The sequence below is a fragment of the Mus musculus genome, chromosome 5 (assembly GCF_000001635.26).
Source record: "Mus musculus strain C57BL/6J chromosome 5, GRCm38.p6 C57BL/6J".
In the NCBI taxonomy this organism is placed as follows: domain Eukaryota; kingdom Metazoa; phylum Chordata; class Mammalia; order Rodentia; family Muridae; genus Mus; species Mus musculus.
In genome coordinates, this window is record NC_000071.6 from 16612883 (window position 1) to 16627434 (window position 14552).

At 34.6% G+C, this 14552-nt stretch overlaps 1 protein-coding gene across 4 annotated transcripts in view; it reads left to right on the forward strand.

Annotated features, from left to right (window-relative positions):
- The window catches only part of Hgf (hepatocyte growth factor), a 65945-nt gene extending 59388 nt beyond the window's left edge, over positions 1-6557 (forward strand). For all 4 annotated transcript variants that reach the window (NM_001289458.1, NM_001289459.1, NM_010427.5 and 1 more), the window contains 5 exons: positions 874-948; positions 2010-2156; positions 2622-2728; positions 2848-2993; positions 5944-6557. In NM_001289458.1, coding sequence (NP_001276387.1) covers positions 874-948; positions 2010-2156; positions 2622-2728; positions 2848-2993; positions 5944-6111 — 643 coding nt within the window. In that variant the 3' untranslated portion in view covers positions 6112-6557. The remainder of the gene's footprint in view (positions 1-873; positions 949-2009; positions 2157-2621; positions 2729-2847; positions 2994-5943) is intronic.
- The last annotated feature ends 7995 nt before the right edge of the window (positions 6558-14552 follow it).

Below are 14552 nucleotides of genomic sequence, written 5' to 3' on the forward strand. Positions count from 1 at the left end.
AATTTCCTAGGTGGTTTATTTTCAAAATTATTTTAACTTTCATAAGTGAAGAACCAAAGTACTGATCTTACACTTGGCAATGTGTTCAAACCTAGCTGTACTTTGTCACATGAACCCTAAATGGTGAGACTGAGGGGATAGCTCACTGTAGAAAATAGTGTCTGCAAGGTCTTTAACACATCTAGTGCTGCACAAAAAAACAAACCCCAAAACTATTAAATAATGGCTGAGGAAAAATGGAATGATGTAAAAGATATTGGGCAGTTTATCCGAGTTCTTTAATGAAATCTCATATTTTTTTATATTCAAATGCTGATATTCAAACACTTCCACAGTTTTGTTAATTTAGATTATCCTATATTTTCAACATATATTGTAGACGGATAGAAGCATAAATATATTCACTGGAAGTATATACTGATGTGTAGTGACTATATTTTCTCTTGTAAAACTTGATGTCCTAAAATTTAGTCACATTGGAGAACAATCATTGATGCCACCATCACCCGATATCACCAAAGCACTGTAGTGTGTCTTTTTTGGTTTTTCAAGACAGGGTTTCTCTGTGTAGCCCTGACTGTCCTGGAAGTCATTCTGTAGATCAGGCTGGTCTTGAACTCAGAAATTTGCCTGCCTGCCTGCCTCTGCCTCTCAAGTGCTGGGATTAAAGGCATGCATTACCACTTCCAAGCTTTTTTTTTTTTTTTTTTGTACTGTTGTGTGTCTTGTTCCAACTGAGTAGATTATTTTCATTTTCCTTGACAATTCATTTAGTTTTGATGAATGAAGCCATTGGATAACTAACTGGGCAGACAATATTTATTTTGTTTGTTTTTCTGCTAAGATCTTACTTGTAATTTTTACTTATCATAGAAATAAACATATCTGTGGAGGATCATTGATAAAGGAAAGTTGGGTTCTTACTGCAAGACAATGTTTTCCAGCCAGGTAAGATGACTATTAAAGCAACACTTGTTTGGGGTATTTAAATGAGTCTTCTATTTTGACTTTGATATCAAGCATTTATTTTTTACAAGAATCTAATTAAAATCAGTAAAGCAATTCCTTTAATTTAAACTAAAAGCGTGGTCTGTGTGCACATGTGTGTGTGTGCGTGCGTGCGTGCGTGCGTGCGTGCGTGTGTGTGTGTGTGTGTGTGTGTATGTGTATGTGTGTGTATAGTTGCCATGTCTTGCATGTTGAGGTCAGAAGACAACTTGTGGGAGTCAGTTTTCTCCATGTGGGTCTCAGTAATCAAATCGAGACTGCCTTGTCAGCCTTTCCTTTTAAAATTTACTTATGAACATTGGCTGCAGTTATATTTCCATATTTAGTGCTAATTCGAGGTTTTCCTGTTCATTCAGTTAACTGTTTTTATGATTGGCTTAGTCTTACTTGGGAAAATGAATTTTTTAAAATTATGTAAACAAATCATGCCCCTGCTTCCCATTTGCATTCTTCATTTCTGGGTAGAAACACCTTTCTTGACAACCAGCAGGCTTCCTTGAATCCCTGCATTGCATTTTGTAGATAGAGACAGCATTAGGAGTAACTTGGGGGTAATTTCAAAGGAAATTGCATCAGCAAGGATAAGGAGACTACACTTGGAGCTTGCTTCTTGCTTCTCTTCTTATCTCTTGTTTTGGAAAAATCTTCAATCTTAGTGATAAACTGAATATATATGCTGAAAGGAAATGATATGTATAATCATATTATAATTCGTGTAAAGGACAAGAGGATTTTAAAAATAGGCATCTTACTTTATAGCAAATGTAATAAAACAGTCCATAATCATAATCATCTTTTTAGAGTTTCTTCAACTTCAAAGCCTTTCCTGTCTCAGTACACCTGTGGTGTTCAGAATCTCTCTGAACAAATGTGTTGTTTTTTTAATGTACTTTGAATCAAAATTTAAATGCAGGTGTTATCATTACAAGTTAAAATAACAATATAAATTAATAATACTCTACAATTATAAAGTATAGTTTGCATGTTAATTTTCTAACTAGAAACAAAGACTTGAAAGACTATGAAGCTTGGCTTGGCATCCACGATGTTCATGAGAGAGGCGAGGAGAAGCGCAAGCAGATCTTAAACATTTCCCAGCTGGTCTATGGTCCTGAAGGCTCAGACTTGGTTTTACTGAAGCTTGCTCGGTGAGTTTCTCAGATTTTGTGTTTTAATGGAAACTAGATTTACTAAAACGTTCAGCTGCTTTTCTTTTTCTGTTGCATGTATGTTTATTATCTTATATATTATGGATATATATATCTGGGTCCATACATATCTATATATTAGAAAGAGATGTCATATGATTTTCAAATAGCAATAAGTAAATTTGGTGCAATATTGTTACACTAAAATTGAAGCTTAATAAGCAATTTTTTTACTTCTTAGAAAAATCAAAGTAATAATTTTATACAGTGAGCATTTATTATATATAATATATGTATATATGTAACACACACATACATATATATGTGTGTGTATATATGTGTGTGTGTGTGTGTGTGTGTGTGTAAAAACCAAGTGTAATATTGCACATACATTGCATGTACATGTACGTTTCTTTAGAGTTTTACCCCTATACAGAATACTCACACTATATTTTGTCTTTTCAGACCTGCAATCCTGGATAACTTTGTCAGTACAATTGATTTACCTAGTTATGGTTGTACAATCCCTGAAAAGACCACTTGCAGTATTTACGGCTGGGGCTACACTGGATGTAAGCTAATTTTTAAGACATGAGGCAATAGCTATCTAGCATATGGAAGTTTTATGTTTATTTCTTTTCTTGCCTCTACTCACGCTCATTAAACTGTCTGTTTTTTTGGGCCATTCCAGTGATCAACGCGGATGGTTTATTACGAGTAGCTCATCTGTATATTATGGGGAATGAGAAATGCAGTCAGCACCATCAAGGCAAGGTGACTTTGAATGAGTCTGAGTTATGTGCTGGGGCTGAAAAGATTGGATCAGGACCATGTGAGGTAAAAATCATACAAACAAATAAATACAAGTAGTTTAATGAAGTACATTACTGAATGCAGGCAGGTACATCCGTGCTAGAAACCCAGAACTTGGGAGGCTGAGGCAGGAGGATTTTAAGTTACTGTCAAGAGTTTGTCTTAAAAAACAATGTCATATTTTCTTGTTCATTTTCTGTTTATCTTTGTCAAATCAAGATACTTGAAAACCAACCTATTCCTCTAAAGAAGTGCAGAAATTGCCCTCTATAATTTTTGTTTATTTCTTTTATTTGACTTGTGAACAGGTCCATGCTTCATTCACAAAACAAGCAAAACCAAAAACTAAACAACAGCAACACAAAAATGCTAAAGGCATTTATTTGTCTCTAAAAGGGATGCTATTCAAAGTCCCAAAGTCTCAGAGGAAGCTGTGCTTGCTAGAAGTACTCAGACTAATTTTCTAGTGTTTTTCTAAGCTTGTCTATCTTTGTGAGTCTTTCAATATGAACTCTATTATTAATATTGAGAAATACACGCTATGGGTAGCACCCTTAAGAAATGTGTTATTCATATTTCTAAAAAAGTTCTATTTGTTTTTAAATCAATGGTCAATGTTAGTGACTTTAATAGCTTGATTATTTTTATTTGTTAAGCAACTGCTCATACAGTTTGACAGGATTCCCATTCTTGTTTAACATAGACAAGCTGCTAAGCTATCATTTTAGATATACCCCAAATGGGAGAAGTATCTTCTCAAGCCTCATAGCTGTTGGATACTGGAATACTTTGTGTAGTAAATTCAATAATAGTGAAATAGTTAACATGTAAAAGATTATATGTCCTAATGTAGAATATGAGCACACTGAAATGTATGCATGGTATACATATATGTGTGTGTGTGTGTGTGTGTGTGTGTGCGTGTGTACCATATCTTTCTCTGAAATTTTATTCCTGAAAAGTATGTGTTTATTGAAGTCTGGACAGCTGCTTCAAATGATAAATATAAATAGGGGTTTATTTCTTTCTAGCCAGTGAGCATTATCATGGTATAATGAGAGGGATATTTAATAAGGAGGGAAGATACCTTTTTAAGTCAAAGAGTTTTATGAATCAAACTCAGGAGTTTAGAATCACATCAGGTTGTGGAATCCTCTAGGGGAGATGCAGGTGCCTCATTACTCATGACATGGGAACTTGAAGTGATTGCCTTCTCTATCATTATCATGTTTCTGTTCTTAGTTTTCATACTTTCCCTTTATATTATTTGTCCTTTCGTCACTTGTTTACAATTTCTACATTCATGGAGCAGACTTAGTTTGTTATCACTTTCAAATCTTCTACAGAAGGCAACCATCATCCTGAAGGGATGCATGTTCACATAAGACCTTTCCCTCCTCCCTGCCCCTCTCTTCACTTCGCCTTCCTTCTCAGCTCTATCTATCATTTGGTTATTTCATCAGTCAAGAATATTTGAATAGAATGTCCCTCAATGTCAGTATTGTAGAAGTAGCATAGCATCTACTCCAAAGAAAGTAACTTTGAAAAATGTCTGACAGGTGTCACTGGTGTATTATTCAAACATCAATTTTATTACCTTATGAAATTTTGTAAATAAAAGACTTGTTAAAATAAAGGAATTTTGTTCTGTTTAACATTTGACTTCATGGCTACCTTAATTTCCCTATGAAAAGTATCAATAGTTCCTTCTTTCACACTGCATGCAGGCTTAATGCCCATCAAAGCCAGAATAGGTTGTCAGGTTCCCAGGAATAGGAGTTATACACAACTGTATGTCACCTCCTATGAGTGCTGGGAACCAACCATGAGTCCTCTGAAAGAATCTTCTTAACTGTTGACCAACACATCAAAAGCCCTGTCCTGTGACAGTGTTCTTTTTTTAGTTGGCTATTTTATTTATTTGCATTCAAATTTTATCCCTTTTTCTGGTTTCTCCTCTGCAAACCCCCTATCCCATCCCCCTTACCCTGCTTCTATGAGGGTGCTCCCCCACCCGCCTACCTTGTCCAGCCTCATCATCCTAACATTCATCTACACTGGGACATCAGGTCTTCACAGGACCAAGGGCCTCCCCTCCCACTGACTGACAAGGCCCCTTTAGCTCCTTCCATCCTTCCCCTAACTCCTTCGTTGGGGTCCCTGTGCGCAGTCCAATGGTTGGCTGCGAATACTCACATCTGTTTTGGTTAAGATCTGCCAGAGCCTCTTAGGAGACAGCTGTATCAGGCTCCTGTCAGCAAGCACTACGTGGCATCAGCAATAGTGTTTGTGTTTGGTGTCTGCATGTGGGATGTATCCCCAGGTGACTGTGTTCTTAAGAAGCTGCATGGCATATAAAAGTGATACAGTAAAGTTATAACAGTAATGGATAAAAGTGTAGTATGAATATATCCATATTCATTTAATCAACCTTCATATAGTCATATGCATACAATATATATGTACAAGTTAATTTTTATTCATTTGTGAGATGCCTTTACCCAATGATATAATATTGTTATCAAATAAAAGAGCCATGGAATCATAGTTACTTTTTAGAGAAATATATAAATTATAACTATATTAACTACTGATATCAACTGTGAATAGAAGAATATTTCATGTTCAGAAAATAATTTCTAAATTATATAGAATTATTGTTTTAATGATACGAAATGATAACTTAAATTGTTCAGATAATGTGTGAAAGGAAGGATGTTTTATAAAGAAGAGAAAGTTTAATGGAGTTTAATAAAAAATCATGAATTAAATGTGAATTTTCTTTGCATTTTATAACTCTACATTTTTCAAATGTCAATATTGAACAGATACCAAGTATAGACACCAAAATAAATATAAAATTGACATTATTGAATGACTATACCTTTTAGCTACAGATTAACAGTGCATGCCATTGATGATTTATTGATTTTCACATCCAAAATAATTTGTCAAAATTATCTTTTCTTTTTAGGGAGATTATGGTGGCCCACTCATTTGTGAACAACACAAAATGAGAATGGTTCTTGGTGTCATTGTTCCTGGTCGTGGATGTGCCATCCCAAATCGTCCTGGTATTTTTGTTCGAGTAGCATATTATGCAAAATGGATACACAAAGTAATTTTGACATACAAGTTGTAATAGCCATAGAAGAGGCCAGTGTGTTTGAAGCATCCATGGATACATGAGGATTTCCAAGACTTCAGGATCAAAATGTCACCTAAAACAATCCTAGAACAACTACTTGAGTGTTGTGAGTGTTCAGATACTCATTAATATATATGGGTGTTTTCTGTTGTATTGTTTGTCAGTGTCCTTTGTAAATGTTCAAGTGAATTAAGGTACCTGCAAGTGCAGTAACATATCTCCTGAAGATACTTGAATGAATTAAAAAAATATAAATTTAGAGTTGCTAGATGCTAAAGTTTTAAAGAAAAAGGTTAATTAATCACTCTATGCTGCTTTCCAGGTTAATATCTTAGTGATGAATAAATTGTATGTTAAACATTATTTTAACCCCACCAAAACAATTTATACATTGTTTTTAAATTGTAAGTCTATATTAAATTATATTACATTTCATATGCCATATGTTATAATTCATTAATTTTTTTGCAAGATGTATCCTCTAAATACTGGCACACAAACATCAATGGAGGAAAGCACATGCCCATATCACATGGTGAGTTCACATGCAGCATATATTATAGTTTAAACCATGACTTATCTAGTATACTCTCTAAATATTTTGGGCATATGTATCTATACTTCTTCTAAAATTACAAGTTTTGAATGATCAGTGAGAATATTCAGGAAAGGTACAAGATATATACATACATGTATGTATATGATATATGTATATGATATATGACCGCCACTGGACAGTGTTTAATGTGAGGACAGGATCCATAGGACAAAATGACTAGCTTTGTTGTTTATTTATATTTATTATCCTAGTTATTTTGTGTGCTTTCTAATTCCTAAAAAGCAAAACATAATATGTATATTTGTATTATTTCTTTCCTCCAAATCTGGGCTACTTATTTATGCAGGATATTGGTAGATCAATCTTCTTAAAACATCTATTCAGTTGTCAAATGTACATCTTAGTGAAGAAATTCAAAAGTGTCTCTGTCTCTAAAAATGTATTTATATGGGTTATTTTTAAAACTTGCTGCTGCAATTGGCTTCTAGTTCATTCTTCTTAAATTTAAAAAGATTAACATACAATATCTATACTGAAATACTTTGTAAATATTCTTTCATTAAATTTTACTTTGAAATAATTTTTCAATGCAAATACTTTTCTCAATCTAAAAATTCTTAGCCTTGGAATAATAGGAAAAATATGAAATGAAAGGAAGAACTAGTTTTTCTAAATTCTTTAATTCAATTACTTTAAAAAGTATAATTCTTTCTGAAAATCAGGTATGTTATAAAGACATTATTATATTATCTCATTCCTTTTAACAAAGTTCTTTCCTAATGATATGGAATATTCATTTAAATTTTATAACCTGTATGTAATATTCAAATTATATTTATTAGTCTACTTGCCATGACTAGCTAAAACATGTGTATTTATCCAAAAGTAACATATTAAAAAGGAACAAGACAGCTTCTAAGATTCTCACAGTATTCATGTATAAATTAGGAAAGTTAAAAGTTACTGTTTCGGGGTTTTAAATGTGAAGGTTCACATTTTCCAGATGGGATTCTCTTTATCCAAATAATACCCCAATGCATTCCCCAATGTGTTCCCAGTGAAGACACCCAGAAATTCTTCCATGAGCTGTGCCATGTGTGTGTATATGTCATATATATGCATACACATTTGTATGCGCATATGTTTGTGATCACATAGGCACTATGTTGAGAGACTCGGTGAATGCTGGTTCATATCATTTTACCTTCACTTAACATTTCTTTCCCTTTATAATCCACCATTTTTATGAAACAGAAACTTAAATTTATATTATTAAAATATTAATACTTTCATAGCATCTTACCGAATTATCTAAATTTTAGTGCTACATGTAAATTATATTGATAAAGCTATTATGATCATTGTAATGCTTTAACGATACTTCTTTCAGTGTATTTTTTGTAAGCATCCATGAACAGAGAAACAACAATTACCTAGAAACAATATGCAATCAAATTTTCAGATACTTTGGAATCAGTGTTTCTAAATTTTTTAAAGAGGTAAACAAATACCAAAAGTCACCAAAAATGGGACATGAAGCAACTCTCCTTATGAAGTTCCTTTGCAATAGGGCAAAAAAGATGGCTTTGATGCTGAACAAGGTCTGTAGTGTCTTACTTGGTAGGAGAGGGTATATTTATCTTGTTAACAACACTATGTACAGGATGGCCTTCTATGAATAAAGTTAAGAAAGAAAAAGGAAAAGAGAGGAAATTTTCAACTTATCTAGAAATCTATATTATATTGTGTCAAAGACAAGAGGAGCTTTCAAAGGCTGGTTTTGTTTTGACCAAGTAACAGTTAGACACTGTTATAATTGTAGACATTTTCTTATGTCTGCAGGAATAAAAGAGTAAAATTAGCCATATGCCTCTGCTGTGCAGAGGGATGATAATTCTTTTGTATATTCTTTAATGTTATTGTAAAATATAAAGTAACTTTTACCTATTTGCTGTGGGCAGGTCCTCAGTGTAATAGCAAGTCAGTCTACGGCATTAACAGGCTCTTGCTTGCTATCTAAGTGTTTCAAGCTACATGAATGTGAAACACTGGAAGGCAAGAAAAATAACCATAATGGCATATGTTAGCAAAACTGTATTTCATTTATTCCTGTGGATATTTCTTGCTGGTACCAATGGTACTGTACAAAGTGAATGTTCCAGCCTTAACATCCCCTGGAAAGAGCACTGTCAAGAACTGGGAGTCCTGTCAGGCATGTTCTTGTTTCTAAGTATTTTTCTTTTTAGAAAATAAATACTAGCTTTGTAACATAGAGGAGACTGAAATAGAAAATGTCAGTACTATATCATGTTCAGTAAAAGCAAACCTACATTGATTTATTGAAGTGCAACAATCACTACTTCCACCCACTGTGTGTATGCAACCACACATTTACATTTATAGAAAACTCATAAAATAAAAAGGATTCGGGTTAAAACAACATACTTGCATCTTCCTAAGTTTTATTTGCAATGAATGGTTCTTCATAATTAAGTACAAGAAAAAAATGTATCTTTCAAAATTCAACTTAAGTTTGTACCAAGAATGTATTAAATAAGAACACATGAACAAGCCAAACACAAAAATGTTAAACTGTCCTGCATCCTTGCCTCTTGACAGTGCCGCTCTTACATAGGTTCACTCTTGTTTGCACAGAAGGCTTCTGTCCTTTGGAAGCTGAAAACCGAATACTGTGGCTATGGTGGCTTGTCAGCCTGTATACAGAGGACAATGATAAGCTGCCAGTTGAGTGGGATAGCTGGATGCTTACCCCCAAAAAGGAACACTGTGGTGATAACTTGTATTATACATTCTCTGTAGTTAATAAAGTTGTTATTTTTATAACCATGATTATATTATTATTCTTAATAATAATAAAATATTTTACCAAAATGTCTCCTTTCTCTTTTATAATTCCATGTATAGACAAATTTGTAATTGTCCTAGGATTTTAAATTGGCAAGCAGCAGTAACGTGGATTTATTGACAGAAATGTCATGCATTTTGTTATGAGAAATATAAAATGTCTATATAAATCTACATAAAAATTATATTTTTTCTGACTTCTTTCCGTGGCATGGTCAGGTGATCAGAAAATCATTAATACCTATGTTTTTGGAAATCTCAAGTGAAAAATTGGATTATATTGTACATTGTTTAGATTTGCTAGAGAGCTACTTTGCTATATTTTGCAACTGTATATAAAATATTAATGTCACTGACTTTCTCATACAGCCATAATTTATAAAATTGCTTTAAAGTTTTAATTAAGTTATGGCATCTTTACAGGACACTCAATAATTTCATAATACATATGAATCCAAAGAGCTTATTTACCTCAAACTGGAAGACCTAATTATTAATATTCTAGTGAGAAGCCCTGAAACACCATTGATTATTTCTAAGTTTACCATACCATCTCTCCCCAACCCAATGATTGAAAAAGCAGGTACTCTTACATAGACCCTGATTTCAAATGATGAATCATATATAACTTGACAGATGTAGTCAAACAGCTGATCATTTTAGTGATTATGCTTAAAATAGAATGTGTACACTGGTTCAAATATCAGTATAATGTTTAAGCACGTATACAATGAATTAAAAGAATTCACTTTATTCTATAAAAGTCTATCTCATGTATTATTTTCTTTCAAGTAAAGAGTCCTTAAAGCTTCTTCAAGTAACGGCATTTAATAATTTTCTCAATAGGAGAGCAAACTTCCTAAGGAAACTTGGAAAGTTTGGGTTTCTAATGTAGCATTGTTTACTGTTCTCTATGGTGAAGCTCTAATTAATCTCTAATCACTAAGACTTATGATTTTACAGCAATTATTTACATGTTTAAAGAATAATAACTCACTCATGCTTTTTTGTAAATGTTCCTAGATCTATTTTCATTGAGGGGTTAGTATTGAAATTTATATTTAGTTGCTGAAATAAAGTAATATCTTCATATGCATTTTAAATTTTTATTTAGTATTTGAGAATTTTATATGCATATACAGTATATTTTCATCATATTCACAACCCTCTCAACTCATCCTAAATCCCTTCATATCCTCTCCTAACATCATGTCATTTATTATTATGACCCACTGAGGCCAATTAGAGCTGTCTATGTGCACATGTATGTGGGGCAGTCCAGCAGGGCCAAGTAATTAATCCTGATTTGTCCAAGACCCTAAAGAAACCCCTTCAATCTGCATTCCCTCCATGCATTGGTCCAGGAGTTCTCTCAGGGTTCTCTGTCATTAATCTCCTAACAACACCATCCTTCAACTAAGCAGCTCTAAACTAGCTCTCCACACCCCCTTAATCAATGACAAGCTTGTCATCCATAAGTAACTGCCAAAGTTTTACACTAAAGAGCCTGTGATTATCTTTTGCTGTTCACGTTTACAAATATTCCTGTTGCATGTGCTATTTTTGAAAGAATAAATTCATTGCAAGTTAACGGTGCATTTGTAGTGATGAAGGGGAAAATTGAGAGTGTGATGAATGTGTTCTTGCCTAAAGTACAACTAGTGAGATAGAAAAATAATAGCAATAAAACTCATTTTTTCATAGAACTTGAAAGAAATAATATATTATTAATTAATTGTGGATTAACTTGTTGTTTAAAGAATAGAAAACGACATTTAAAAAACAAATTAGCAGTATAGCAATATAGACTGAATCTGTCTTATACTGCAACTCCAGACTAGCCTTGGATCTTTAACTCTCTAATATTCTTAAATAACCAGATTTTTACATTCACTATTTTCAGACATTTTCAAAAGTAATCTTCATGCCTGTGTTCGCTAACTTTTCTCTTATATCACTAAACATTCAAATTTCACTTTGGGCCTTTGTGTCTACATCCTCATTACCCATCTACAAGTCACCATCTACTCACATAGCGCTTGCCCCTTCCCATCCATGTGCAGTCATACATGACTATACTGGGGAACTCCTGCTCTACTGGGCATTATTTTTTAATGTTCATTGGGTTAGTTTATGCTTTATAAACACGAACAACATCTTGTTTGTAACACTTCTATAGTCTTTATTTTTCAGAGTGGTAAAAAATATAATGGTGGTAAAAATAGTTTATAATCAACAATATAAAATGCAATATCTTTTTAATTTTTTAGATTTTGATTAATTAATTGATTGATTAATTAATTAATTTACTTTACATCCTTACATCCTGACCATAGTCTCTTTTTTTATTGGATATCTTATTTATTTGCATTTCAGTATTATCCCCCTTCTTGGTTTACCCTCTGCAAACCCACTATCCCTTTCCCATTCCTTCCTGCTTCTATGAGGGTGCTCCCCCACCCACCCAACCACCCATTCACTACTGCCACACCGCCCTAGCATTCCCCTATGTTGGGGCATCCCCTCCCATTGATGCCAGATAAGGCCATCCTCTGCTACATATGCAACTGGAGCCCTGGGTTCCTCCATGTGTACTCCTTGGTTGGTGGTTTAGTCCCTGGGAGCTCTGAGGTGGGGGTTTGGGGGTTTGGATGGTTGATATTGTTGTTCTTCCTATTGGTTTGCAAACCGCTTCAGTCCTTCCCCTAACTCCTGCACTGGGGTCCATCTGTGCTCAGTCTGATTGTTGGCTGCAAGCATCCGCTTCTGTATTGGTCAGGCTCTGGCAGAGTCTTCCAGGGGACAGCTATACTAGGCTCCTGTCAGCAAGTGCTTCTTGGCATCAGTAGTAGTGTCTGGGTTTGGTGTCTGCAGATGGGATAGATCCCTAGGTGAGGCAGTCTCTGTATGGCCTTTCCTTCAGTCTCTATTCCACTTTTTGTTCCTGCATTTCTTTCAGACAGGAGCAATTCTGCGTTAATTCTGGGTCATTTGAGATGAGTGGGTGGCCCCATGCCTCAACCAAGGGCCATGCCTAACCTCTGGATATTGTCTCTACATGTTCTGTCTCCCCTGTGTTGGGTATTTCAGCTACTGTCATCCCAGTTGGGTCATGGGAGCCTCTTGCTTTCCTGACATCTGAGACTTTCTAGTGGCTATCCTCAATTCCCCATCCCCCACAGCTACAAACCTCCATTCAAATTTCTGACCCTTTGTACTTCTCCCACCCCCTGTCTCCTCCCACAGCTGATCTTGCCCCCCCCCCCTTTCTACCTCCCTCTCCTCTCTCCCTCCAAGGTCCTTCCCTCCCTCTACCTCCTATGAGTATTTTGTTCCCCTTCTAAGTAAGACTGAAGCATACACATTTGGTCTTCTTTCTTCTTGAGCTTTATATCTGACCATAGTTTCTCCTTCTCTTCTTTCTGTTCCTCGTCTCCCCACCCCCACCTAGTCCTCTTTCTTTTCTCTTTGGAAAAGGCAGTCCTCCCATGGATATCAACCAGCCTGGGTATATCAAGTTGAAAATTCAGTCTCCTTTTAAAGGCTTAATACTGTTTCCAAGAGATTGCAATATGTTTAAAAATTGTGCAATTATTACTAAGGGTTATAAATCTTAAGGCTTACATTTAACTGCATCATTTGTACTTGAATAAGTAAATGGGGCTATTTCAAATGACTTACAAATTTTAAATACTACATGTCACTTGGAAAATATTTTGTGTTTATTAACTGATACATAGAAATTATGTGTAGTATTTACAGGCAAAGTGTGATATTTTGACAGTGTGCACATTGGGCAATGTTAAAATCAGAGTAAGTATATCTCCTTGAACCCACATCATTTCTCCATAATTGTTCTAACGTTTTGAAATAAGGCTTATTTTGGATCATTTAGTTGCACACCAGAATGTCTTGCTTTCCCCCTTCTCATTCATGCATGGTCAGAGTTGGCCTATGACATTACTGGGCCAGGCTTGCTTTATTGGGCATTATTTTTAATATACATTGGGTTCCATTTAATCTGTGGATGAAATGTTATTTAGTACCTGTTGGCCAACGTATGTCCATCCTCCAACTTTACCCAGATTCTGGTATCCACTCCTGTATTCTCACTGTCTGTGAGCTTTAAAAGCTGCATCTGTGAGTAAGATATGGCCTTCCTGTTTCTGGCTTATTAATGATCACCAGTTCTACCCTTGGTGTTGCAAATAGCAGGATTTAATTAATTTTTATATCTTAATAATATTCTACTATGTTTATCTGCCACACTTTCATCATAATTAATGGATAACTAGATTACTTTCATATCTCATCTTGAATGAAATGTGCTGAAATGAATTTGAGAGTGAGGAGTCCTCGTTAGCAGGAAGATTTCATTAACAATAGGGGCATTGCTGGATTGTGTGGTTGTTCTATTTTAATTTCTGAGTAATTTCCTTCTTGCTTTCCACAATGGCTGAGCTAATGTACACCAGCATTCCCCTTTTCCTACCCTCTAGCTCTTGTTTTGCTTTGTGGGTTTTTAAAAGTCATCCTTATGGTGAAATGATGGCTCATTGTAGTTGAATTAATGTTTCCATGATGATTGGTGATGTTGAGCATATTTTTATATATGTGCTGTCCATTGACCTCTTCTTTGTCGAGTGTCTGCTGACTGCTGCTTTCTGTTTTCTAAAGATTGGGCTATTTCCATGCTTTCCACTTTGCTGTAGTCAGCTGAGAATTGTACATACTGTAAGTATTACCTGCAGGTCACTTGTGCAGTTTATACTTATTTTCTCCAGTACTGTGAGCTGTCTTTTCCATGTTGATGGTTTCCTTGGCTGTGCAGAAGTTTTTTAGTTTGTCATTCTATTTTTATAATTTTGTTTTTTTTTCTGGTCCTCTTTTTTTTTCTTAATTGAAAAAAACATTTCCAATTGTAATGTGTTGAAGTATTTTTGTTATGTTTTGTTTTAGTAGTTGAAGAGTTTTGGGTTTTTGTTTAAGTCTATAATACATCTTAATTAAG